Source organism: Odontesthes bonariensis, chromosome 11 (assembly GCF_027942865.1).
Source record: "Odontesthes bonariensis isolate fOdoBon6 chromosome 11, fOdoBon6.hap1, whole genome shotgun sequence".
NCBI lineage: Eukaryota > Metazoa > Chordata > Actinopteri > Atheriniformes > Atherinopsidae > Odontesthes > Odontesthes bonariensis.
The window spans coordinates 7,650,329-7,676,948 of NC_134516.1; the positions used below are offsets into that span (position 1 = coordinate 7,650,329).

Sequence of the window (26,620 nt, forward strand, 5' to 3'; positions counted from 1 at the left end):
GTCTTCATTCAGAACTTGTTGCTGTAGTTTGTGGACGTAAAGTTAAATGTGCTCTGAAGAAGAAGTTCCAGTGTGTGTTTGAGGGGATTCCTAAAGCAGGAAAGCCAACCCTTCTGAATCAGATCTACACAGAGCTCTACATCACAGAGGGAGGGAGCGGAGAGGTCAATGATGAACATGAGGTCAGACAGATTGAAGCAGCATCCAGGAAAGCAGGCAGAGCAGAAACATCCATCAGACAAGAAGACATCTTTAAAGGCCCACCTGGAAGAGATGAACCAATCAGAACAGTGATGACAAAGGGAGTGGCTGGCATTGGGAAAACAGTCTTAACACAGAAGTTCACTCTGGACTGGGCTGAAGGCAAAGCCAACCAGGACATCCACTTCATGTTTCCATTCACTTTCAGAGAGCTGAATGTGCTGAAAGAGAGAAAGTTCAGCTTGGTGGAGCTTGTTCATCACTTCTTTACTGAGACCAAAGCAGCAGGAATCTGCAGCTTTGAACAGTTCCAGGTTGTGTTCATCTTTGACGGTCTGGATGAGTGTCGACTTCCTCTGGACTTCCACAGCAAGGAGCCCCTGACTGATGCTACAGAGCCCACCTCAGTGGATGTGCTGCTGACAAACCTCATCAGGGGGGAGCTGCTTCCCTCTGCTCGCCTCTGGATAACCACACGACCTGCAGCGGCCAATCAGATCCCTGCTGGCTGTGTTGGCATGGTGACAGAGGTCAGAGGGTTCACTGACCCACAGAAGGAGGAGTACTTCAGGAAGAGATTCAGAGATGAGGAGCAGGCCAGCAGGATCATCTCCCACATCCAGACATCCCGAAGCCTCCACATCATGTGCCACATCCCGGTCTTCTGCTGGATCACTGCTACAGTTCTGGAGGATGTGTTGGACACCAGAGAGGGAGCAGAGCTGCCCAGCACCCTGACTGAGATGTACATCCACTTCCTGGTGGTTCAGGCCAAAGTGAAGAAGCTCAAGTATGATGGAGGAGCTGAGACAGATCCACACTGGAGTCCAGAGAGCAGGAAGATGATTGAGTCTCTGGGAAAACTGGCTTTTGAGCAGCTGCAGAAAGGAAACCTGATCTTCTATGAATCAGACCTGACAGAGTGTGGCATCGATGTCTCAGTAGCCTCAGTGTACTCAGGAGTGTTCACACAGATCTTTAGAGAGGAGAGAGGGCTGTACCAGGAGAAGGTGTTCTGCTTCATCCATCTGAGTGTTCAGGAGTTTCTGGCTGCTCTTCATGTGCATCTGACCTTCATCAACTCTGGACTCAACCTGATGGGAGAAGATGAACGACCCAAGAGGCCTTCATTTTTTAATAAACCAAAACTAAAACATCTCCATCAGAGTGCTGTGAACAAGGCCTTAGAGAGTCCAAATGGACACCTGGACCTGTTCCTCCGCTTCCTCCTGGGTCTTTCCCTGCAGACCAATCAGAGGCTCCTACGAGGCCTGCTGACACAGACAGGAAGTAGCTCACAGACCAATCAGGAAACAGTCGATTACATCAAGAAGAAGATCAGTGAGAATCTGTCTGCAGAGAGAAGCATCAATCTGTTCCACTGTCTGAATGAACTGAATGATCGTTCTCTGGTGGAGGAGATCCAACAGGCCCTGAGTTCAGGAAGTCTCTCCACAGATAAACTGTCTCCTGCTCAGTGGTCAGCTCTGGTCTTCATCTTACTGTCATCAGGAAAAGATCTGGATGAGTTTGACCTGAAGAAGTACTCTGCTTCAGAGGAGGCTCTTCTGAGGCTGCTGCCAGTGGTCAAAGCCTCCAACAAAGCTCTGTGAGTACAAACACAGATATATTTCTTTATAAATACATTGTTTACTTATTAACTGGAGAAAAACAGCAGAATCAGCGTTAAACTCAGTTTCAAATGAACTTCAGTTTATTTATGAAGTGTCAGTTCACAACAAAATATCATCTTACAAGTGATGTGAGATGATACTTTGTTGGAAATAGAAACTCAGCACTTCCTCTGAGGAAGAACTTGGTGGCAGTTATTTATCAATTTTATAATTAATTTGTTTAATGGATTAATTCATCATTTTATTTGCTCCCATCTTATTAGTTACAGTAGTTATCTGGCTTAACTAACTCTAACAATAAGTCAATAAAGCTTCTCTGACTCTGGATATGTTTTTTTTATCTGATGTTTCCTCCCCAGACTCGTCAGACTCACACTGACTGCATGTGTTCAGTACGTCCTGAAGTGTAGATTTAGTTTTACTGTCTGTTTTAAACATGAGAAACTTTAACAAAGTAACCAAAATTCAGTTTGTGCTTTTTAACTTACTCTTCTGTGGAAACGTTTTAAGTCTTGAGTCTAAGAAAGAGAAAAACATGTTGTCATTCATGTATTAATTTCTTGGTAGAAAGGTCCGTCAGTCCTACAGAAAGCATGTCAGTCTGCAGAGTGACAGACAAAGGCTGCAGCTACAGAGCCACAGCTGAGCTGGGCCAGATAACACTTTGGTGCTGGAGAAACAGCTGACTGTTAGTGTGAGAAGATGCTTTGCTCACATGGTGTTCTTTGCTGAGCTGATCTGATCACAGGATGAGCCAATAACAGCAGCAGATACATCTTTTAGTTTCTCCATCTATTGAGCTAAGACGGCACATGTAGACATCTTCCATCACACTTTAATGTCTTTAACAAATAAACAGAAACAAACAGGGAAACAGAATTCTTCCACTTATCAAATATGAATGTAGTTTGATTGATTAATCGATCAAGTTATTTCCTTCCATCTCATTCCCTCCTCAGCCTGAGTGGCTGTAACCTCTCAGAGAGAAGCTGTGCAGCTCTGTCCTCAGCTCTCAGCTCCCAGTCCTCCAGCCTGACAGAACTGGGCCTGAGTAACAACAACCTGCAGGATTCAGGAGTGAAGCAGCTTTCTGATGGACTGAAGAGTCCAAACTGCAGACTGGAAACTCTCAGGTAAGGATTCATGAACTTTCCAGGTGAGAGCTGATATAATTCTGGGTTATTGGATTAAAAAGCAGCTTCCAGGTACTTTGATCAATGAAACAGGTTGATCTGTTCTGTCTTTTGATTATCTGGCTTAAATAACTGATAATGAAATTGTAGCGTTACCGGGTATTTATATACCTATTAAATATAAGGATTTATGAGATGTTCTTACAGTCTCAAATAAACCTTACCTCGAATTCAGGGCACCACCTACCTAGGTTTTGACTTAATTTAAGTCACAGTCAGGTAGGAAAACTGTTCGAAATCTTACGATCCTGGTATGTTAAATTAATCTTTCAATTAATATTCAGTCTCATATCTCGCTACTTTCGTGAAGTTCTCCTTTGGTTGGACAGACATTACGTAAAGAAAGCATACGACACAATCTGTGATTATAACATATATATAGATATATGAACTGTTTATTACAATGATATGATCTTAGACATGAACCTTTAAACAAACAGGAGATGCATGGAATATGGGTGATTATATAAAACACTTAGTGAATATAAAATAAAATATGGGAATGGAGAGATACTGGATGTATTCAAATAGTTTGGGTTGGCTGACTATTTGACGCTAAATACTGACATTTCGGATTAATTTATCATTCTGTGAAAACCTCGAGACATCCATCAAACCCACTTTAAGGTGAAAACGGGTCGGTCTTACTGTGCTGAAGTTCTGTTCAGTCGGTTCGGAACACGGCAGCGGCCACGCGGGGTCCGAGGGGATTTCTCTTCCGCTCTCTGGGCCTTCCTGGCTGTGGTGGCTGACTTTAGCGGACTTCTCAGTTGCTTCTTTCACCGGGAAACCGAAACGATGGTGCCGAGGACTGTGGTTAGATGGTCGAATCTTCTGATGTCAGTGGGTCCGTTGCTTCTCTGATGAAGTGAACTTAAGTTCACAGAAGATTAATAAAAGGTTGCTTGGAGTTGGCTTTCTTGGTAGGGAAAGGTGATGATGGCGTGAAACAGCGGAGGTTAGGACGTGCGACGTAGAAGGACAGGGATGGCGAGGGACGAACAAAAACACGTAAAACGTGCATCTTCAGAGTATTTCAATCTGTTTCTTCGTTCGGGTCTTCCTCGTCTTTCTTTGGGTCCTGCTCCGTCCTTCTCCTTCCTCCCCTCCGTCGTCTTCTCCACGGCTCATACTCTCATCTTTCCGCGCTCTTCAAATCTCTCTGAGCAACTCATCTGATCAATTCTCCATTGTTCTCCCTCTGAAAACAAGAGCGTGCTTCTGGAAAACAACAAAGAAGAGACAAGACGCCTGAAGCGAGCCAGCAAACGAGAGAACTAGAGAGAGTGTGTTTTCCGCGGGTTCCGGGTTTTGACTCTCGGAGGCGGGGCTTACACTACTTTTTCAGCCAATGACATGCTTGAACTGTGTGCATGTCTGTGTAAGGTGATCTGTGCTATATGGGGATTTCTGGATTTAGACAAAGAAAACTCTTATTTCTCCATTACTCCCATCTCATAGAACATTTGTCTCGGTGATTCTGAAAACACCACATCTTGTTAAGATATGCAGATTAAAGATATAACATAGACTTGTAATATAAAGACATCAAAATAACACACATGATAAAGACAATTATGACTTTCAAAATTCAGATGAATATCTATGAAATCGTGACATATGAATAGTGAACCACACAATGCTAATTTTCTGTGTTAACAATGGGGACACCAAACAAATACCAAATAGATACCGAAGGGACATCGTTAGAAGTTAATAGCTGCATATATCTTGCCCATTTTACTGAGTCCTCTGGGATTTAAATGTTCAACTAATCAACACTGCAGACCACTAGGGGGCAATGTGGTTCCATCAGGCAGGTTGGGCATTTTCCAACAAGTTTGTTTCTTCGTCAATATTTAAGCCAGAATCGTACAAATTGTCTCTATATGCGTCTTGTGATCAAGCTGGAAACCTGAAAGAAATTGTACACGGTTATCAAACACATTTAATATAGTTTTAAGATTCGACTAAAAGTGAGTCTTATGAAGTCTTCTCAGTTCGTATGTAGCCATCTGGTCTCTTTCTCTGGGGGAGAGGGTGTTAACATGTCAATTCGATTCATGGTGAAGATAAGATAGTGAGGTCTCCAACATTTCCAACAGAAAGGTTCTTTGTTCATTCGAGTTTTCCAATTTTTATGGCAAGTGTCTGTTGCTTATTTTTCACTCCCAAAAAGCTTTTAAGAGAGTAGAAGGTTGTCGTAAATTAGGCAGTTTCTGTCTCTTTTTCCTTTGTGGAAAGAAAATGAAGATCTGGTTTATATCCACATACGTAAACATCCCCCACAGGAATGTTGGTTTTGTCAAAGTTTGAAAAACTCTTAATCCACACGGCACTGTGACTGCTACATTCCCCCATTCGAATCGGATCTGAACTCGTGGCTGATCCGAATCGCAGGTGAAGAAGTCCAGTGTGTCCGAGTCTGGTGGTTGCTAGGACTCTCAAGAGGGTTATGGTGGGTGTCTCGAGACAGCCTAATACAATTCTGACACAACAATGGCTATAAACGTAATTTTGTTAAGCTTACTTAACCTACGTAGTAAATGTCTAATAGCTAAAGATAATGTTCATAAGTAAAGGTTTCTAAGCCTATATAATTTCAAATGGAAAACCCTAGTAAAAGCATGCAGATTTCTTTTGGAAAAAGATCAATGTTAGGGGAGAATTTTACTCATTGTTAGAGTCATGATCTAGGATGTGGTATTTCTTAATAGTTAGGAAATGAGCACGTTTACTACCTGAGTGTGAGCATATTCGCAGGACTTTATACGAACAGTGATGTGTAACATATGGCGGTCCTGGACAGGGCTTCACTGTACAGTAGCAACGAGTGATATTCTAACTAAAAGGATCCATGGTGAAAGCTGTTGTCAGTGTTTCACTGCTAATTTTGCTTTTAATTCAGTTATAGACCAGTTTCCCCCATTTGTAGATGTCACATGGGTGAAATAAGGTAAGTTGAGTGTGTCACCAGATGATGATAGACTTGAAAATTGAAGTTTTGAACACTGAGGTGTCCTGGATTCAATCTTGAGGCATCATGATACTACGGAGTAGTTTTATCGTGATTGGGTAAGTGATATTTTGAGGGTAAGCTTCTTTGCTTCCTTTAAGAGTTAGCTATGGTTAAACGTTTGGTATTCGGGGTTACTAGAATGTTTGTTGGAGTGTATGGTCCTACCTCCAGGAACAGGTTAGCATTTCTACGTCTCTGTTAGCACGGTTGGGTTCTGAACTTTTTCTTTTCTTTTAGTAGCGGACTTTTCAGGCTATCAATATCATCTTGACTGATGGCACTTATTTCACTAGACCATTGCTGAGATTTGATGTGGTCCTTGTCGATGACTCTGCTCATCTCAGTTGTTTTCTGATCTGGTGATGGTTGTGACCATGCAGTGTGTGATGGTTTATAGCGAGACCGAAGTCTATAATTGCAGTTGCGGCTTTGAGCGGATTGCTGGTCATGTCGATTTTGAAAAGACATGTCTTTTTGCGGGTTTGAATGGACACTGTGGTTTTCACTGTGGCAGTGAGTTGGTTCATGGCTGGGCCATGAGGATTTGGAATAGTTGTGTTTGGAGCCTTTCTTAGGCCGTTGAGAATGTGGCCAGTGGGGGACCTCTGCTGGAGGTCTGCCACTTTGTCCCACTTCTAACTCTGGAGACCAAGAACCAGGGTTCTGGGTCTGTGTGGTGATGGGTTCTGGCTGTTTAGCTTGTCTATGTTTTTGGAAACCTAGACTGGCCCGTTCACGTAGCTGCTGAATGGTAGCAGTGTGAGGGTTAGCTATAACTCCTAAGTGATAGCTGGTAGTTGGATGGAGGTTTTGAAGGAAAAGAGTTTTGAAACTCATGTCTTCTTCCATTCCTACCTTGTTGCTGAAACCAAAATAAGCTTTTAGGAGGCGGTAATAATACTGCTGAGGCAGCTCATTCCGTCCCTGTTTAACCATCATGGCAGCGGTTAAGCCAGATGGGGTCAGCTCGTCTGAAAACTCGCGTTCGAGTGTTTGGCAGAGGAGTGTATAGTCGTTCCGGATGTAATCGGGTTGACGTTCAATGAATCTACTGACTTCGCGGCTAGATGTAACCTTAATCAAGTAGAATTTGTTGTTAACTGATGCGTTTGGAAACCTTAGCAGGAAGAAATCAATGTCGTCCAAATATGCTCGGGTGTCATGTGGCGTCCCGAGAGTCGGCTCGAATCTGGGCACATGGCGAGCAATTTTGTCAAGCTCTTCGTCAGAGGGAGCTTGTGGAACGTGGGGTCCTAGAGTAGGAAATGATTGATCCGGTTTACCTGGATCATAAACGATCTTTTCAGATCTGAAAGAATTTGTTGTCGTTGAAGACGGGGGTGAAATAATTGAGCTCTTGTAGGCTGGTTTCACTTCAGGAAAAGGGTTCCCTCTGTCTTCCTGGGGGAAACCATGTGTTTCCTGTTCATGTCCAGTCTCCAAAGACTGACGTAGGTCTATCTCAACACCTTCTGGTTTATCTGATAGGTGTTCCTGCTGTGGATGAGCGGCGTTTTGCTCATCCTTAGCTTTGCTTAGCTGTTCCGTCAACAGCTGCATTTGTTCCTTTTCAACATTAAGATGCTTGTCATCAGTTGGCACTTTGGCTGTTAAATCCTGCATTTTCTGCAGAACCACGTGTAGAGATTGCTGGGACTGTTTTTGTGCTTGGTCCACCTTCTTCAGTTGGACTTGGGTTGAAATCAACTCTTGTTGGCAGTTTTGAAGTAGCTGTTCAAGCTTTTTGTTGTTTTCATTGAGTTGAATAATTTGTTGGTTTGAGTTCTCAACCTGTGTTGTTAACTCTGTTACTTGGGCATTAGCTTGGCTGGATGCCCTCTCAGTGGCTTTAAGTTGGTGTTGGAGGAATTTGGTTTCCTCCTGAAACTGTGGCTTTTTCTGTGACCGAGTTTTAAGTTTGTCAGCGGCTTGTTCCATCACTTGGTGTGCATGTTTAACGAACACCACAGCTAGACTACTTAACATTTTGGTCAGAGATTCTTCTTTGGGCTTTTTAGCTTTTGTCTCAGCCGATGGCTTTAAACTGATTTGCTCTGTTTCAGGTGTTTTAATGCATCTTTTCTTTAAGGCATAACCCAGTATCAACTGTTTTGTTAAGTCCATCATCTTGGTTTTTCACTTGTCTCAGAAAGGGTTTTTTCTGAAAATAAGTTTGAGTTTGGAACTAGGGAAAATAGTTGGGTTAATGTGAAGGTAGTTGGGAATAAGGATTGTTCACCTGAAATTAATTTCTTCCTTTTGAATTTGTTTACTTGAGAAACAAATAAGGAAGGATGTTAAAATAAACACGACTGTGTTATTTTACTCAAAAATGGAAGAAATGCATTTAATTTAGAAGCTTATCATTAACCGTTATGGTACAAAGAGGGAAAACATTAATGCTAACACAAAAGGGAACATACAAGCTCTTGGCTGTTGTTTTCTTTAAGCCTTAGTGTCTTATAATCAGTTCCTGTTAAGGTAATCTGATTTGGTGAAAGACACACATTTGAGATAAATTAGCTTCAATTAATGTTTCCAAATAACAAAGTTGGTATTGTTTATGTCAAACAATTAATTCAAATGCATTAAAGAATATTCAAATAAAGCTGGTATTCGTTAGTACCAAGCAAAATGATCAGCTTTCTTTGTGATCCTATTTACTGTGATCCGAAGCGCTCACATGTCAAAAGCTTCAAGTGGGCGGGTTTGAGAGAAGGGAGTGAGGAGTTGACGTCACTGGTGACGATTTCTAGCACCGCCCACCAATAGTCCTTCAAGGATTCAGTGAATTCGCCTCATTTCCCCTGGGGAATGAGAGGGTTAAGCGTCTCTCACAGACAGTGCACAAGCGATGTTCCAGTTTGCTCACAAATTTTTAAACACAGCTTTGCGAAACTCACAATGCTTGAGACACGGCGGTCTCAGTTCAGAATTCTTCTAAAAGTCACCAACTTTGATAATAACAACAAATAGAGTCACCAACTCAATTTTTCTGCAGCAAAATTGGTCTGTCCACTACTGCCGTTTATTATTTTAGTTAGGGCTTGTAAGCATTTTAAAAATAAACACACCCTCAGTTTTTTCTTTCAACTGGGTTCAACAGACACGGCGTTCCGGTCGTTTATTTAATAATACAAAAACAATTGATTGTTTAAGTCATTCATGCGATCACGTTTTGTGACCGTGTGTATTTTATTTATTTATTTTATTCATTTATTTTATCAGGAGCGACGGCTCTGACTCATTCAGTTAAGCTCAGCAGCTTTAACTTTCAATAAGTAATCTGTATTACTTTATTTTAGGCGTCACAACGCTCCGTTAAACAACGTTTAAACTCGCTCCCCCACTTCATGGGGTTTCAATATAGCACCTTGATGCTTTTTTTATGTCCGGCTGCAAGATTACAGCGGATCAAAACTCCTGTGTTTGAGGAGGCTCTGAGTTGACTAAATTCGCCGGGACTCGCGGCTGAATTTGTGATACTCATAAAAATCAAAACAACCGTGTTGGAAACTCGCAACTACGGCCAGGCCTTTAAATTCAGCGTTCTTGCGCTGTGCATGCAATCTTTATTCTGGGAGTAGACAGAGACAGCGGGACAGCTGGCTGCTCTTCTGCGGTGTGCAATTAATATTGCGCACCCACGGATTTGGAGAGTTATCATGCGTCCACGATTACTCTGATAAAGTGCTTTTAGTCATTCTAAGTTTATAAAGACAGACACAGCCACTGCTTGCATTGCTCACACACAGATAATGAACCAGCCAATATCATGTTTATGCTTTCCTTCACGTAAGTCAGTCTATCGTAAAACGCCTCGCACGGCGCACCAAAAATATGTAGCGTTACCGGGTATTTATATACCTATTAAATATAAGGATTTATGAGATGTTCTTACAGTCTCAAATAAACCTTACCTCGAATTCAGGGCACCACCTACCTAGGTTTTGACTTAATTTAAGTCACAGTCAGGTAGGAAAACTGTTCGAAATCTTACGATCCTGGTATGTTAAATTAATCTTTCAATTAATATTCAGTCTCATATCTCGCTACTTTCGTGAAGTTCTCCTTTGGTTGGACAGACATTACGTAAAGAAAGCATACGACACAATCTGTGATTATAACATATATATAGATATATGAACTGTTTATTACAATGATATGATCTTAGACATGAACCTTTAAACAAACAGGAGATGCATGGAATATGGGTGATTATATAAAACACTTAGTGAATATAAAATAAAATATGGGAATGGAGAGATACTGGATGTATTCAAATAGTTTGGGTTGGCTGACTATTTGAAGCTAAATACTGACATTCCGGATTAATTTATCATTCTGTGAAAGCCTCGAGACATCCATCAAACCCACTTTAAGGTGAAAACGGGTCGGTCTTACTGTGCTGAAGTTCTGTTCAGTCGGTTCGGAACACGGCAGCGGCCACGCGGGGTCCGAGGGGATTTCTCTTCCGCTCTCTGGGCCTTCCTGGCTGTGGTGGCTGACTTTAGCGGACTTCTCAGTTGCTTCTTTCACCGGGAAACCGAAACGATGGTGCCGAGGACTGTGGTTAGATGGTCGAATCTTCTGATGTCAGTGGGTCCGTTGCTTCTCTGATGAAGTGAACTTAAGTTCACAGAAGATTAATAAAAGGTTGCTTGGAGTTGGCTTTCTTGGTAGGGAAAGGTGATGATGGCGTGAAACAGCGGAGGTTAGGACGTGCGACGTAGAAGGACAGGGATGGCGAGGGACGAACAAAAACACGTAAAACGTGCATCTTCAGAGTATTTCAATCTGTTTCTTCGTTCGGGTCTTCCTCGTCTTTCTTTGGGTCCTGCTCCGTCCTTCTCCTTCCTCCCCTCCGTCGTCTTCTCCACGGCTCATACTCTCATCTTTCCGCACTCTTCAAATCTCTCTGAGCAACTCATCTGATCAATTCTCCATTGTTCTCCCTCTGAAAACAAGAGCGTGCTTCTGGAAAACAACGAAGAAGAGACAAGACGCCTGAAGCGAGCCAGCAAACGAGAGAACTAGAGAGAGTGTGTTTTCCGCGGGTTCCGGGTTTTGACTCTCGGAGGCGGGGCTTACACTACTTTTTCAGCCAATGACATGCTTGAACTGTGTGCATGTCTGTGTAAGGTGATCTGTGCTATATGGGGATTTCTGGATTTAGACAAAGAAAACTCTTATTTCTCCATTACTCCCATCTCATAGAACATTTGTCTCGGTGATTCTGAAAACACCACATCTTGTTAAGATATGCAGATTAAAGATATAACATAGACTTGTAATATAAAGACATCAAAATAACACACATGATAAAGACAATTATGACTTTCAAAATTCAGATGAATATCTATGAAATCGTGACATATGAATAGTGAACCACACAATGCTAATTTTCTGTGTTAACAATGGGGACACCAAACAAATACCAAATAGATACCGAAGGGACATCGTTAGAAGTTAATAGCTGCATATATCTTGCCCATTTTACTGAGTCCTCTGGGATTTAAATGTTCAACTAATCAACACTGCAGACCACTAGGGGGCAATGTGGTTCCATCAGGCAGGTTGGGCATTTTCCAACAAGTTTGTTTCTTCGTCAATATTTAAGCCAGAATCGTACAAATTGTCTCTATATGCGTCTTGTGATCAAGCTGGAAACCTGAAAGAAATTGTACACGGTTATCAAACACATTTAATATAGTTTTAAGATTCGACTAAAAGTGAGTCTTATGAAGTCTTCTCAGTTCGTATGTAGCCATCTGGTCTCTTTCTCTGGGGGAGAGGGTGTTAACATGTCAATTCGATTCATGGTGAAGATAAGATAGTGAGGTCTCCAACATCTCCAACAGAAAGGTTCTTTGTCCATTCGAGTTTTCCAATTTTTATGGCAAGTGTCTGTTGCTTATTTTTCACTCCCAAAAAGCTTTTAAGAGAGTAGAAGGTTGTCGTAAATTAGGCAGTTTCTGTCTCTTTTTCCTTTGTGGAAAGAAAATGAAGATCTGGTTTATATCCACATACGTAAACATCCCCCACAGGAATGTTGGTTTTGTCAAAGTTTGAAAAACTCTTAATCCACACGGCACTGTGACTGCTACAAAATATAACACACACAGTTTAAAGAAAAATGCTAAAGTGCTCTTTTACTTTAACTCCTTTCCATTCCTGTAGATTTGTCCTAAAACACAGATCCATCACATACCCAAAGTAAACTACTTTACAGAAATATGAGCAGTTTTTTCCTTTAAAATAGTGCATAAAACCTTTAAATGTGGACACACTGCACTGGGGCAAAGGGATGATATTTGGTTGGTTATTTGGTTTGAGGTGAACCTCCTTTGTGAAGGCGGCTGTGAATTAGACAGATGTGTGGCGACAAAGCCACATCATCCTTTAGTGAATCAGAAGCTGAATTTATTTCCCAAACAGACAGAATCCTTCTAAGTGTTACTGGAAGTAAATAAGACATGTTTGAACTCATTGGAAAGTGTGATTTTTATAAATAGATGCCTTTAGGTGACTACAATCTGGATCTCCAAGTCCCAGCTCCTCACCAAGTCTGACTCTAACTTTTAATATGTCTCAAAAAATAATATTTTACAGCTAGAAGCTCTTGAAAAACAGCTCCACGCAGACAGCTGCATGTCTTCACTCTGAACTGAAGTGTGGATTTATTTTAATGTCTGTTTTGTCATGTTGGAGGATGAGAAACTCTAAAAAACTGTTTAACTTCTTTCATTCTGTCATTTTTTACTTTATTTCCACGGACAAATAAACAAAACCAAATGGGAAAGAATTCTATAAAGGTTATTTGATTGATTAATTAATGTATTTTCTCCCTCCTCAGCCTGAGTGGCTGTAACCTCTCAGAGAGAAGCTGTGCAGCTCTGTCCTCAGCTCTCAGCTCCCAGTCCTCCAGCCTGACAGAACTGGGCCTGAGTAACAACAACCTGCAGGATTCAGGAGTGAAGCAGCTTTCTGATGGACTGAAGAGTCCAAACTGCAGACTGGAAACTCTCAGGTAAGGATTCATGAACTTTCCAGGTGAGAGCTGATATAATTCTGGGTTATTAGATGAAAAAGCAGCTTCCAGGTACTTTGATCAATGAAACAGGTTGATCTGTTCTGCCCTTTGATTATCTGGCTTAAATAACTCTGATAATGAAATATAATACACACAATTTAAAGAAAAATACTTGATGTTGTTACATCTTGTTCTAGAATGCGCCGCTGAGGGTGGCAGCACGTTGGAGTAGCTCTGTATCTCACATTGAGATTTTCTTTTTTTCTAAATTTCATTCCTGTTATTTCTTGGAAGAAATTGCATTTTTTGGACAACTGTTCCTTCCTGCCTTGGATGCTGTGCAGCTGGATTGATTTTTCCCAATACTTTTGTATATTTTGCTCTTTTGTTATGATGCATAACCATAGCAACAGGGTGGTTTACAACAGGGAGCAGCTGATTAACATTGGAAAAGCAGAAATAATTCGACAACTGAAGCCAGAAATCCCACTGGAATTGAAAAGGAGGCGTCGTGGATGCAGAGCAGGAGCAAAGAGGAGAGAAAGAAAGAAGAAGTTCAAACCATCTCTGCCATCCGTCATCATGGGCAATGTAAGATCGTTAGCTAACAAGTTGGATGAACTTCTAGCCTTGACAAGGACTCAGCAAGAATATCGGGAATGTAGCATTATGTGTTTTACTGAGACATGGCTGCAGGATCATATCCCCGACTCCAGCGTCTCTCTGCCGGGCTTCCTGACTGTACGAGCAGATCGAGATTTAAAGAGTAGCAGGAAAAGGAAAGGGGGTGGATTGGCAGTGCTTGTCAACAACAGATGGTGTCACCCAGGACATGTTACTGTGAAGAGTCGTCTCTGCAGTCCTGACATTGAACTACTGGCAGTAAGTTTTCGTCCATATTATTTGCCAAGAGAGTTCACCAGTGTTGTTTTGGTGGCTGTTTACATTCCACTCTCAGCTGTTGCCGACACTGCATGTGATGTCATCAGTTCCGTTGTTGCTAAGATACAGACACAACACCCCAATTCTTTTGTGGCAATATCTGGTGATTTTAATCATGCCTCACTCTCTGCTACACTGCCAACTTTTCAACAGTTTGTCAGCTGCTCTACCAGAGAGAACAAGACATTGAATTTGTTTTACACAAATGTCAAGGATTCATACATTTCCAAATCAAGACCTCCCCTGGGAAAATCAGATCACAACCTTGTTTTCCTCTGTTCAGCATATAAACCCCTTGTCCAGAGACTACCTGTCACAAAAAGGACTGTTAGAAAGTGGTCACAGGAAGCTGAAGAAGCCTTACAGGGTTGTTTTGATGCAACCGATTGGATTTCTCTTTGTAAGCCACATGGAGAGGACATTAATGCCATGAGTGAGTGTGTGACTGACTATATAAACTTCTGTGTGGACAACACCATTCCCACCAGAACAGTGAGATGCTTCCCTAATAACAAACCCTGGATCACCAGTGAGCTAAAGGAACTATTGAACAAGAAAAAAAGAGCCTTTAGGGAGCGAGACAGGGAGTTACTGAGGAGTATACAGAAGCAGCTCAAAGTCAAGATCAGAGAGAGCAAGGAGGTGTATAGAAAGAAGCTTGAGAGTAAACTGCAGAGGAACAATATCAGAGATGTGTGGTCAGGAATGAAGAAGATCACAGGCCTCAAGCAGAGGGAGGATCGGATGGATGGAAGTCTGGACAGAGCAAATGAGCTGAACACATTCTTCAACAGGTTCAGTTCAGGAACAAGCTCACCATCCTCCCCTCCTGTTCCCAGCCAAAGAGACATCCCACCCTCCTCTGACCCACAGCTTTCCTGTAACATCTCCACCTCCACCTCAGTCATGGATTCTTCTGCTTCCGCTAGTTTGTCTTCAACCAAATCAGGGGATGCTGCTGTCCCATTTGCCTCCCCCTCCCATTTTTCTGTTTCTAGAAGTCAGGTGAAGAGGCAGTTGGAGAGACTGAACCGGAACAAGGCTGCAGGTCCAGATGGTGTCAGCCCCCGAGTCCTGAAGGCCTGTGCAGAGCAGCTCTGTGGGATTCTGCAACACCTTTTCAACCTTAGCTTGACCCAAGAGAAGGTACCACTGTTGTGGAAGACATCCTGTCTGGTTCCGGTACCAAAGAAAACTCACCCTTCAGACATCAATGACTACAGACCTGTTGCCCTGACATCCCACATCATGAAGGTCCTGGAGAGACTCCTGTTGACCCACCTGTGTAAGCAAACCAGCACATATCAGGACCCCCTGCAGTTTGCTTATCGACATGGAGTTGGAGTTGAAGACGCTATCATACACCTGCTTCAACAAACCCACTGTCATCTGGACAAAGCAGGCAGCACTGTGAGGATCATGTTCTTTGATTTCTCCAGTGCATTTAACACAATCCAGCCTGATCTGCTTCGTCTGAAACTCCAGAAGACTCAGGTGGAGGCCTCAACAATCACCTGGATTAATGACTACCTGACAAACAGACCACAGTTTGTCAGACTGAAGAATTGTGTGTCTAACCAGGTGATCAGCAGCACAGGAGCACCACAGGGGACTGTACTCTCACCATTCCTTTTCACTCTGTACACTTCAGACTTCCAGTACAAGTCAGACTCCTGTCATCTACAGAAATATTCAGATGACTCTGCAGTTGTCGGGTGTATCAGAGATGGACAAGAAGCTGAGTACAGAGAGCTGGTGGACCGCTTTGTGGCATGGTGTGGGAACAATCATCTCATCTTGAATGTTAACAAAACAAAGGAGATCATTGTAGATTTCAGGAGAAACCGGGTCAGATCAAACCCTGTTTCCATCATGGGAGAAGAAGTGGAGGTGGTTGAGGAATATAAATACCTTGGTGTTCATGTGGACAACAGACTGGACTGGAGACACAACAGTGAAGCCATCTACAAGAAAGGACAGAGCAGACTGTACTTCTTGAGGAAGCTAAGGTCCTTCAAGGTTTGCAACAAGATGTTGCAGATCTTCTACAAGTCTGTTGTTGAGAGCGTCATTTCCTCTGGCGTCATCTGTTGGGGCAGCAGCATCAGAACCAGGGACCTAAAAAGACTCAACAACCTGATAAGGAAGGCTGGTTCTGTTCTGGGGACGACTGTGGAACCTCTGGAGACAATAATGCAAGGAAGGATTTTGCATAAAATCAAGAGAATTATGGACAACCCTGAACATCCTCTCCATGAGACTGTTATCGGAAAACAGAGTCTCTTCAGTCAAAGGCTTCTTCAGTTTGGATGCAAAACGGACCGCTACAGGAAATCTTTCCTGGCCACAGCCATCAGCATCTATAATAACTCCTTGATTTAATTGAGTTACATCAACATTTAATTTCCCTCTGGGATAAATAAAGTATTTTTGAATTGAATAAAACCTTCTTTAAATGTAGACATACTATACAGGAACAGTGATATTTGGTTGGTTGATTGGTTTGAGCTAAATTTGACCCTTTGTAAATTAGACAGATGTGCGGTCGAAAAACCTACGTTATCTTTTTTTTGAGTCAAGGCCAAAATGTATTTCTCCACACAGTCCACTGGAATGTTGTTTTTATCTGATGTTTCCTCCCCAGACTCGTCAGACTCACACTGACTGCATGTGTTCAGTACGTCCTGAAGTGTAGACTTAGTTTAGCTCTTTTTTTTGTTCATTTTGAACATGAGAAACTTTAACAAAGTAACCAAAATTCAGTTTGTGCTTTTTAACTTACTCCTCTGATTAATAGATCAAGTTATTTCCTTCCATCTCATTCCCTCCTCAGCCTGAGTGGCTGTAACCTCTCAGAGAGAAGCTGTGCAGCTCTGTCCTCAGCTCTCAGCTCCCAGTCCTCCAGCCTGACAGAACTGGGCCTGAGTAACAACGACCTGCAGGATTCAGGAGTGAAGCAGCTTTCTGATGGACTGAAGAGTCCAAACTGCAGACTGGAAACTCTCAGGTAAGGATTCATGAACTTTCCAGGTGAGAGCTGATATAATTCTGGGTTATTAGATTAAAAAGCAGCTTCCAGGTACTTTGATCTATGAAACAGGTTGATCTGTTCTGCCCTTTGATTATCTGGCTTAAATAACTCTGATAATGAAATATAACACACACAGTTTAAAGAAAAATACTTAAGTGCTCTTTTACTTTAACTCCTTTCCATTCCTGTAGATTTGTCCTAAAACACAGATCCATCACATACCCAAAGTAAACTACTTTACAGAAATATGAGCAGTTTTTTCCTTTAAAATAGTGCATAAAACCTTTAAATGTGGACACACTGCACTGGGGCAAAGGGATGATATTTGGTTGGTTATTTGGTTTGAGGTGAACCTCCTTTGTGAAGGCGGCAGTGAATTAGACAGATGTGTGGTGACAAAGCCACATCATCCTTTAGTGAATCAGAAGCTGAATTTATTTCCCAAACAGACAGAATCCTTCTAAGTGTTACTGGAAGTAAATAAGACATGTTTGAACTCATTGGAAAGTGGGATTTTTATAAATAGATGCCTTTAGGTGACTACAATCTGGATCTCCAAGTCCCAGCTCCTCACAAAGTCTGACTCTAACTTTTAATATGGCACAAAAAATAATATTTTACAGCTAGAAGCTCTTGAAAAACAGCTCCACACAGACAGCTGCATGTCTTCACTCTGAACTGAAGTGTGGATTTATTTTAATGTCTGTTTTGTCATGTTGGAGGATGAGAAACTCTAAAAAACTGTTTAACTTCTTTTATTCTATCATTTTTTACTTTATTTCCACAGACAAATAAACAAAACCAAATGGGAAAGAATTCTATAAAGGTTATTTGATTGATTAATGAATGTATTTTCTCCCTCCTCAGCCTGAGTGGCTGTAACCTCTCAGAGAGAAGCTGTGCAGCTCTGTCCTCAGCTCTCAGCTCCCAGTCCTCCAGCCTGACAGAACTGGGCCTGAGTAACAACAACCTGCAGGATTCAGGAGTGAAGCAGCTTTCTGATGGACTGAAGAGTCCAAACTGCAGACTGGAAACTCTCAGGTAAGGACTGTATGAAAACAAGCTTCTCCAAACTACACTAACACTCCAGATAATGTAGATGAGGATGAAATCACGTGTACGCTCAGCTGGGCTCAGATGGACCGAGGTGCTCTGTGGATGTTCCTTCTTGTTGTTTCTTTTAGTAAAAACAGTAAAGTGTAGGTGTATATTAATCCAGCTGAATTCCCAATAAAGCTGCTCACATTCAAGGATTTTCTGGGGTTTTTGTCACAGTTTGAAAGTGTGACTGAAAATCAGCCCATTAAGACTACATGTCAGCTGGTGGTCACTTAAAGCATGTAATAAAATCACCATTCAAGTAACTTAAAGACAACAGGTGTACAGTGAGTTCAGCTGTACTTACATGTACCCTGAAGCCAAACTGGCAGCTGGTTCCACAGAGAGGGGCCTGATAACTGAAGGCTCTGCCTCCCATTCTGCTTTTAGAAACTCTGGGAACCACAAGTAAACCTGCAGCCTGAGAGCAAAGTGCTCTGTTGGGAACATATCCAACAATGAGATGTTCTCACTCAGGCCGCAGAGTTGCAGCGTCAGACAGACTTCAGTCAGTAACTGGATTCTGCTCCTCTGCATGTGAACAGTTATAAGGAAGGTGTTCCAGTTAATGCTCCAGTCAGGCTGTGAGCAAAGCTCAACTCAAATGTGGAGGAACTGTGCATGATACAGCCAGCAGCTGCAGAGTCATCAGAATATTTGAGGAGATGACAGGACTCTGGGGTGTGCTGGAAGTCTGAGGTGTGCAGAGTTCAGTGAAGAGTGAAATGTTGAAATATTCACAATAATCTAAAGTTTTTTTTCTCAGAGGTTTGCTTTTCATCCAGGTTTTTCATTCACTGCTGCCATGTTTCCTCTTTGTTTGTCACAGAAGATTGTTTATATTTTCTTCTCATTTTATCTGAAACTCTTTGTTACTGGAGCAAAATGATCTGTAATTCCTCCAGGTACCGACAGACACAAGTGGTTTCCCAACTGATGCAATTTATTGAATCCATCTTGTTATAGAATCATAAACACACCGTGAAAACTAAAAACACAGAGAGGACAAACATTAGCTTGCTTGAAATAAAGACAGTTGGCAAATAAAACTACTTCTACAACATAAAACCGACAAAATACCTCGTTGGCTGAGTACCACATAAGGAATTAGGCTTTCTTCTTATTTTGCTTGGCTTGCTTCGTTTCTTAAACCCGTGTCCATACTTTTCCTTTTCTTTTTACCTTTCGAGATCGCTTCTTCTTGACTTATAGCTACTCAGCACAAGCACACTCTGACATCACAGCGCCCCCTAGTGGCGCTTCGCAAAATGAATATAAAAATACACAAAACATGTAGAAATAGAAATGTGGCAGTTACATAATCTTTCTCTAAGAATGTTGTTACCATTGGATGACATTCAGCTTGAGTTTCAGAGCAGTTCTCTCAGAGTTTCTGTTGTTCTGTGTGTCTGCAGCCTGTCAGGCTGTCTGATCACAGAGGAAGGCTGTGCTTCTCTGGCTGAAGCTGTCACCTCCAACCCCAAATCACATCTGAGAGAGCTGGACCTGAGCTACAACCATCCAGGAGCCTCAGGAGAGAAGCTGCTGAGGGCTGCACTGAAGGATCCACACACACTCAGGTATGGAGAGGCCTGCTGCAGCCTCACAGTGTCTGATAGAGGAGGAAGAGCTGAGAACATGTTCTCTGTCCTGCACTCAGCCCTGTGCTTCTGCTGAGTGTTGCATGAACAATCCCACATGTAGGAGCCTTTTTACCTTTAACCCTAACCCATTTGTAGAGGAGGTCTGCAAGGAGAACATCTGCAGGAACAACAACGAGAAATGTCTGTTGGTCAGAGTTGATTTAGCTTGGACAGATCTCTGCATGTTAAAGGAACAGTCTTTCATTTTTAGAAACGTCTTTTTGGTCCTCTGACCCTGATTCATTTACAAGGATGGGTCCAGGACATGTTAGCCTAGCTTAGCACAAAGATTTATAAACCCCTGTGGTTCAGGTAAAGTTTCCTTCATAAATCCTGCTGATTGGAGGTTCCTGATGGTGAAACACAGCAACAGACCCAGAAAATTAATTTAGTCTTCTATTGGTGCCAGTACTGGATAAGATTTGGAAGGAGTGTGGTGAGCTGATGCTGCTGATCCCTCTGAAATGTGTTGCTGTCCTCACAACAGCAGCATCTGCAATGATAATGTGAGGGAACAAATCCTCAGTGTGATGATGATGCAGCTGTTAGTGGTCAGTGTGGAAACAAGCTGTCACAGCTAAAAACCTGCCTCAAACTGTCTCTGACAGTCACTTAGCTTCATGTGCACGGAAAAGAAGTCACTTTAACATTTCCCAGCTGAGTCAGAAAAAAGAGCAACAGTGAAAACAATGTGAAGAATCTGAGGCAGGCTGCTGTGCAGAGGATGTTCCTGTCAGAAGCAGATCAGTCAGACTTTAGGGCAGATAGAAGGTTGCAGCTCTGGGTCAGATCAGGAGTTTTTACAGTGTTCTTCAAATTTGAAGAGATGAAAAGGAGGAGACGGCTGAAAGAAGAAATTGTGACTTCCACAAAGCAGTTTTGTACGCGTCAGTGTTGATTCTGCTCATTGTAGTTTCCAGATGCTCCACTCCAGTGGATGTGTCCAGATGTTGGACTGTTCCTTTCTCAGTGTAGACCAGAGTGTTGTATAACGTACTGAAATCTCACACTCAAGTAAAAGTATAGGTACCCCTCCAAAATATGACTTTGGTAAAAGTCCAAGTCACTGACTGAAATGTTACTTGAGTTAAAGTCTTAAAGTATCCGAAACGTCTTGTACTTAAGTATGAGAATTACTGTAAAAATAGATGTACTTAAGTAATGTAATGAGAAGTATAAGTAAAAAGTAAACAAGGCAAATGCAGTTTGAATGACATTTTTATATATTTTGGTAAACTTTGAAGGTCAAATACACTTAAAATCTACCCACAACCAAGTGCAGGCAAAATTTAGGTCAGATTTAGACAGAAAATACAAACTTTGTGAACCTTTAAGTTTTCCTTCTTCAAGTAAGGTCAGTGCTGAAAATGAGGCGTACATTACACCATTAAGAAAAAAAAAATGAAACAAAAGAGGCTGCTACTGTTATTGCCATCATTATAAACAAAATTTAAAGAAAAAAATGGGAGAAAACTGAAGTTTATCTGGCATCTGAAGAGGGAGTCCAGTTTGAAACCCCTTTTGTAAACCTTTCTAAAAAATAAATAAAATAACTCGGTACAGAAAATGCGGCCAACATCACCAAGAAAAAAAGCTGTTAGGATTACTGTACTTCACAAGCTATAGGAGGTGCACACACAACCGGTCATTATACAAAAGAAAAAAAGAATTGGGAGGGAACTGCAGCTTATCTGGCATCTGAAGAGGAAGATATTTTTTGTAAAACTACCTTAAAACCCAAAAAAGGGGAGTTTCTGTAAGGTAGAATTTCCACGTCTTTGGGCAAGCACAACATGCATGGGGTCAAAACACTGTTGCGTTTTTTTTTTCTCTCTCTCTCTTTTTTTTTTGTAACGAGTAACTAAACCGAACAATGAAAATGTATTGGAGTAAAAGTATACAATTAAGTTCAGAAATATAGTGAAGTAAAAGGGAAAGTTGTCAAAAAATTTTAAACTCGAGGAAAGTACAAAGTATTCCAAAATATACTTAAGTACAGTAGTGAAGTATTTTTACTTTGTTACTATACAACACTGGTGTAGAACAATGTGTGTGAGAGCCATGTAATGTCCATGTTTGATGCTGAAAGAGACGGTGCTGCTCTGACCCCCCTCCTCCTTTCAGGGTGGAGCCTGCTGGAGAACGATGGCTGACACCAGGGCTGAGGAAGTGTGAGTGTGTTCTTCATCTGATTCATGACATCCAGCCATCGTCACACTGTCACATCACTCATTGATCAAAGTGAACAGATGATAGATCAATAACTGCAGCTGGATTGTGTTTGTTCTCTCCTTCAGATTCCTGTCAACTCACAATCGACACAAACACAGTGAGCAGGAACCTGAAACTATCTGACAACAACAGGGAGGTGACACATGTGGAGCAGGTTCAGTCATATCCTGATCATCCAGACAGATTTGATGTCTGTCCTCAGCTGCTGTGTAGGAATGTTCTGACTGGTTGCTGTTACTGGGAGGTCGAGTGGAGAGGAAGAGTTTATATATCAGTGAGTTACAGAGGAATCAGGAGGAGAGGAGGAGGAGACTGTGAGTTTGGATGGAATGATCAGTCCTGGAGTCTGAGCTGCTCTGATAGAGGTAAATACTCTGTCTGTCACAATGACAGAGAAACAATCATCTCCTCCTCCTCCTCCTCCTCCTCCTCCTCCTCCTCCTCCTCCTCCTCCTCCTCCTCCTCCTCCTCCTCCTCCTCCTCCTCCTCCTCCTCCTCCTCCTCCTCCTCCTCTGTCCCTAACAGAGCAGCAGTGTATGTGGACCGTCCTGCTGGCACTCTGTCCTTCTACAGAGTCTCCTCTGACACACTGATCCACCTCCACACCTTCAGCACCACATTCACTGAAGAACCTCTGCATCCTGGATTTGGGTTCAGTTCACCTGGTTCCTGGTTGTCTCTGTGCTGAGTATACAGAGTGTCCTCCTGTCGCAGAATCCCTGCTGAACAGATAGTTCAGTCTGTTCATGTCTGTCTCTTTCACTCAGAAACAGGGACGTGCACAGGAATCTTGAAGGGCAGTTGCTCTAACCTGAAGAAAGGGCAGCTAAATTAGTTGTCTCTCCCTCTTTTCCGTGGGCATTTCGAATTGTCTGCATTTTAACACAACATGCAGGTGAATAATTCGAATTGTGCTTTATTTCCATCATTCATCTTGCTTGATAAAACGAAATGTCATCAGCTGCCTGTAACTTAGTTTGGTAGCCTACCACAAAACAACCTGAGCCATGCAAAACGTTGACTGCAAGCTAGCTGGCTGGTGGTGGTTTTTTTTTTGCTACCTAAACAGTAGCTGGCTGTCAGATTATTTATGGTCACAAAATGTCCTAAACTCGACATTGGATTTGAGAGAAGTTGATTGTGATCATGTCTTGTAGCCTAGGCACTGTGTACACATTTCGAGCTCACCTTTTCAGGCCGTCAGGGCAGTAGCTCTACTCCCAGTGTCTGTGCTTGGCTCAAGCGCCGCCCGGTCGCGTGCGCGCTTTTTTTTTTTTTTTTTTCTAGTGAAGCGTGCTGCTTGCCCTCCGCAACGCCCGCGCCCCTCCCTTTTGCCTAAATCTCCAGGTGTCTGGTGAATCTGAATGATTGACTCTGAAGACTTTATTTTAGGAAACTTCAATCAAAATTACGAATTATACAGAAAATCATGTTGAAATATGAAATCATATTTGCCTATATTATTGTTTCCCCTCCCTCGGAAGGGCAGCATCAGCCAAGGACGGCAAAAGGGCGGTTGCCCTGGCAACTTGGGCCATTACCTGTGCACATCACTGCTCAGAAACACCTTTTCAGATTCATGGACTCAGTCAGTTTCTGTTTGAAACTCTTCTGAATGATTCCTTGGAAACTTCTTCCTCTTCCGGTCCTTTAAAGATGGAAGCTGCCATTCTTCCAGGATGTTGTTTTTCTGTGTGTTTCCAGTCAAAGCTTCACACTGAGTATCAGCAGGTTGTGTTTCTCTGCATCTGACTTCAACTGAGCCCATTCAGCTGAAGTCAGCTGCAGTTAGTTTGCTGCACATGTGACAAACTGTGACATCAGAGAGGAATCACTGAGCTGCCATCAGCCCAGATGGATTCCAACCTGCTGACAGATGTTCACTGATTCTGCTCCAATGAGCAGAGGTCTGGTGAGCAGCCGGGTTCATCCTGATGTTTCACACATCCACTTCCTGTTAGATGATGAAAGGACACCTGGACTGGAGCTGGTTCCTGATGGCAGAATGTTGCTGAATGTTGCTGTTGAACGCTCACAAAGAGGACTGAAATGATCCTTTACAAACAATATTTGGACTTTAACAACATCTGCTTTGGACTGAAAGTTCCTGATGTTCAACATGAAAATCCTCCCAGTATTTCACTGTTAGTTTGTTTGGTTCATTCTGTCTTTATTTGGACTTTCTGACATTTTCACATGTTGAATTATTGATTTTTCATCTCGGAAATCTGACTTTTTGCCTCATTATTCACCACAATTTTAATTTTTTTAATTCTGTCTCAAAGACTTTACATGTGAAATGTGGACTTTTAATCAACATTCAGATTTTTTTTATGAAAATTTCTCTTCTATATCAAATTTGTTCTTCATATCTGAACATTTCGATTTTTAAATGGTTCCAGACTTTTTGGTGTATATATTGTTTTATCTGATTACTTTCACTTTGTTCATTAAAATATATACAAAATCTCAGATTTTATTTCTCAGATTCTTTTTTAAATAGTTTTTTTCTGAATATATTTAGTCGTCAGGTTTTTCTTTTAGAATATTTTTGTTGTGTCTAACCGCCTCACAAAAACTGTCCAAAGAGCAGACACAGGACTCGGGGAGAATCAGAGTTGGAACAGAGTTTGTTTAAAAGCGGTGGGTGTTGAAAGCCAAAGGGAGGACCCGGGTAGACGTGTAACTCTGAGAGAGGAGGGAGATGATTAGTGAGGTTCGGAATAAGGAATGTGGGAAAAAGTTGGGATGCCTTGTATCATTAAATTAAAAACGGAATGCAGTGATTTGTAAATCTCATAAACTAATATTTTATTCACAGCAGAACATAGAAGACATCTCAGATGTTGAAAGTGAAGTGGGAGAAGATCGTCCAGGCTTGCTAATTTGTTAAAGCTCCCGTTTCCTCCTCTCCCAGATCCTCCAAAGTCTCCAGCAGCTGCAGCTATACAGTCTTCTCCATCTTTACTTCCTGATAACAGCACAAGACATTTTCAAATGTGAGTCACTGACTGACAGAAACGAAGGCAGCACATGTGGAGTGCCCATCAGCTGCTGTTCAGCTTTATTAACTCAGACTTTATCTTTAACTCTGACTTCACTCCAGCTTGTTCTGTCTTTGCATGTGTGAGCAGGATGTTTTTACTTGGCTGTAATATTTGAATCAAAGCTACAAAGCAGAGAACATCCTGTCTCTTTATTTTGCACAATGAACAGGAGAACTACAACATTTTTACTGAATGATGAAAAACATTCTCACTGCTGACATCAGCTTGATAGTTTTTATAGTTGAACACTTCTGGGCTCATAAAACTGACATTGTGCAGTTCATCCGTTCACCACCAGAGGGAGACACATCTCCATCACTGCAGATTCCCGCTCAGTATCTGACAGAACTTCACAGCTACTGAGAGGACACTTTTAAATCAATACAATTCAAAGACATTATTTCTATATTTAAACCAGGCTTCCCACCTCCATATAAGACAGACACTCTGTCCTCATACAACAAGCAGATCTCCTGTCTGAGCTTCACGTCTTCTGTACACACAGCATCATCTCTTGGTAAACAGATACCACCTGAAGGTTCATCTGTAGGAGCATGGCAGGCCGTCCACTTTCTCTGCATGGAAAACATTTTCATTTAGGAATAACTTTGGTATATTTTAAGCATTTATTGAAACATGCAGATTTGTTGTACTAATACAATGTTCCAGCTGTGAGGTAGAGAGCCAGGCCTCACTAATATGTTTATGCATTTGGCCGACGCTTTTATCCTACACTGGAACCACCTTACACTGGTAGGTGGGTAGGGTAAGGAGGTCTTACCTACTGGAGGTGGTACCTTTCATAAACTTCAGTGAAGTTAGTTTTAAGTTGGATATTCAACATTCATTCGCAAAACACTCCAACATTTCAAGTGCACTCGCATTGCAGACTTTACAGTAAACACACGGAGAGGACGACTGCAGGTGTACCACAGCCATTATAACGAACAGCCTTGCCACTCTATTAAGCCCCATTGTACCGGCTTTTTGGCTGCAGTTCCACCAGAATTCCACTGGGGGCGTCGGTGGAGACCAGAATGAATGGGGCCCAATGGAGCTAGATGCTACAAATGGTCAGTTTCACATAAGTCTCCTCAAGAGCGTTCAGATTTGAAAGTAGTTTCTGAGAGCTCAACATGGGTTTCAAGTAAAAAATCTACTGAACGAGTACATATATCCCTTTGATTTCTTACAGGTTGGCTTCTTGTTGTCCACAACGCGCTAGCATTGTGCTAATGACCGATGAAAGAATGAATTACGACCAGAGGCACCGCTTGACGGCTGGCTCCATACCAAGTGACAAAAGAATTAAGATGGACTTTTTCCGCTTATGTTACCACAGATTCTCTCTTACTACAGCTCTTCCTTGAAAACGCTGCTGCCTTTGAGACCAACAATAAGCAGGATTGTTGCCGTAAAGCGGCATCTCCGGTCGTAAGCTATGTATGACGTCATATACACTTCAAATCCTTTTTTTAAGCAAATGAGTGGCTCTAAAAATCTAAAACTCAGCCATGGGTATTTTCTAAACATCCTCTTTCGAAAAC

General features: G+C 42.0%; 1 protein-coding gene across 1 annotated transcript; it reads left to right on the forward strand.

Moving 5' to 3' along the window:
* Positions 1 to 29: 29 nt before the first annotated feature.
* LOC142391180 (NLR family CARD domain-containing protein 3-like) lies at positions 30 to 22,714 on the forward strand (the record flags this gene model as incomplete). The annotated part of the gene is made up of 5 exons (XM_075476957.1): positions 30 to 1,810; positions 16,856 to 17,029; positions 17,921 to 18,094; positions 21,919 to 21,965; positions 22,092 to 22,714. Coding segments are annotated over 5 exons (2,799 nt in total), but the record flags the coding sequence as incomplete, so codon positions are not given.
* Positions 22,715 to 26,620: the final 3,906 nt, after the last annotated feature.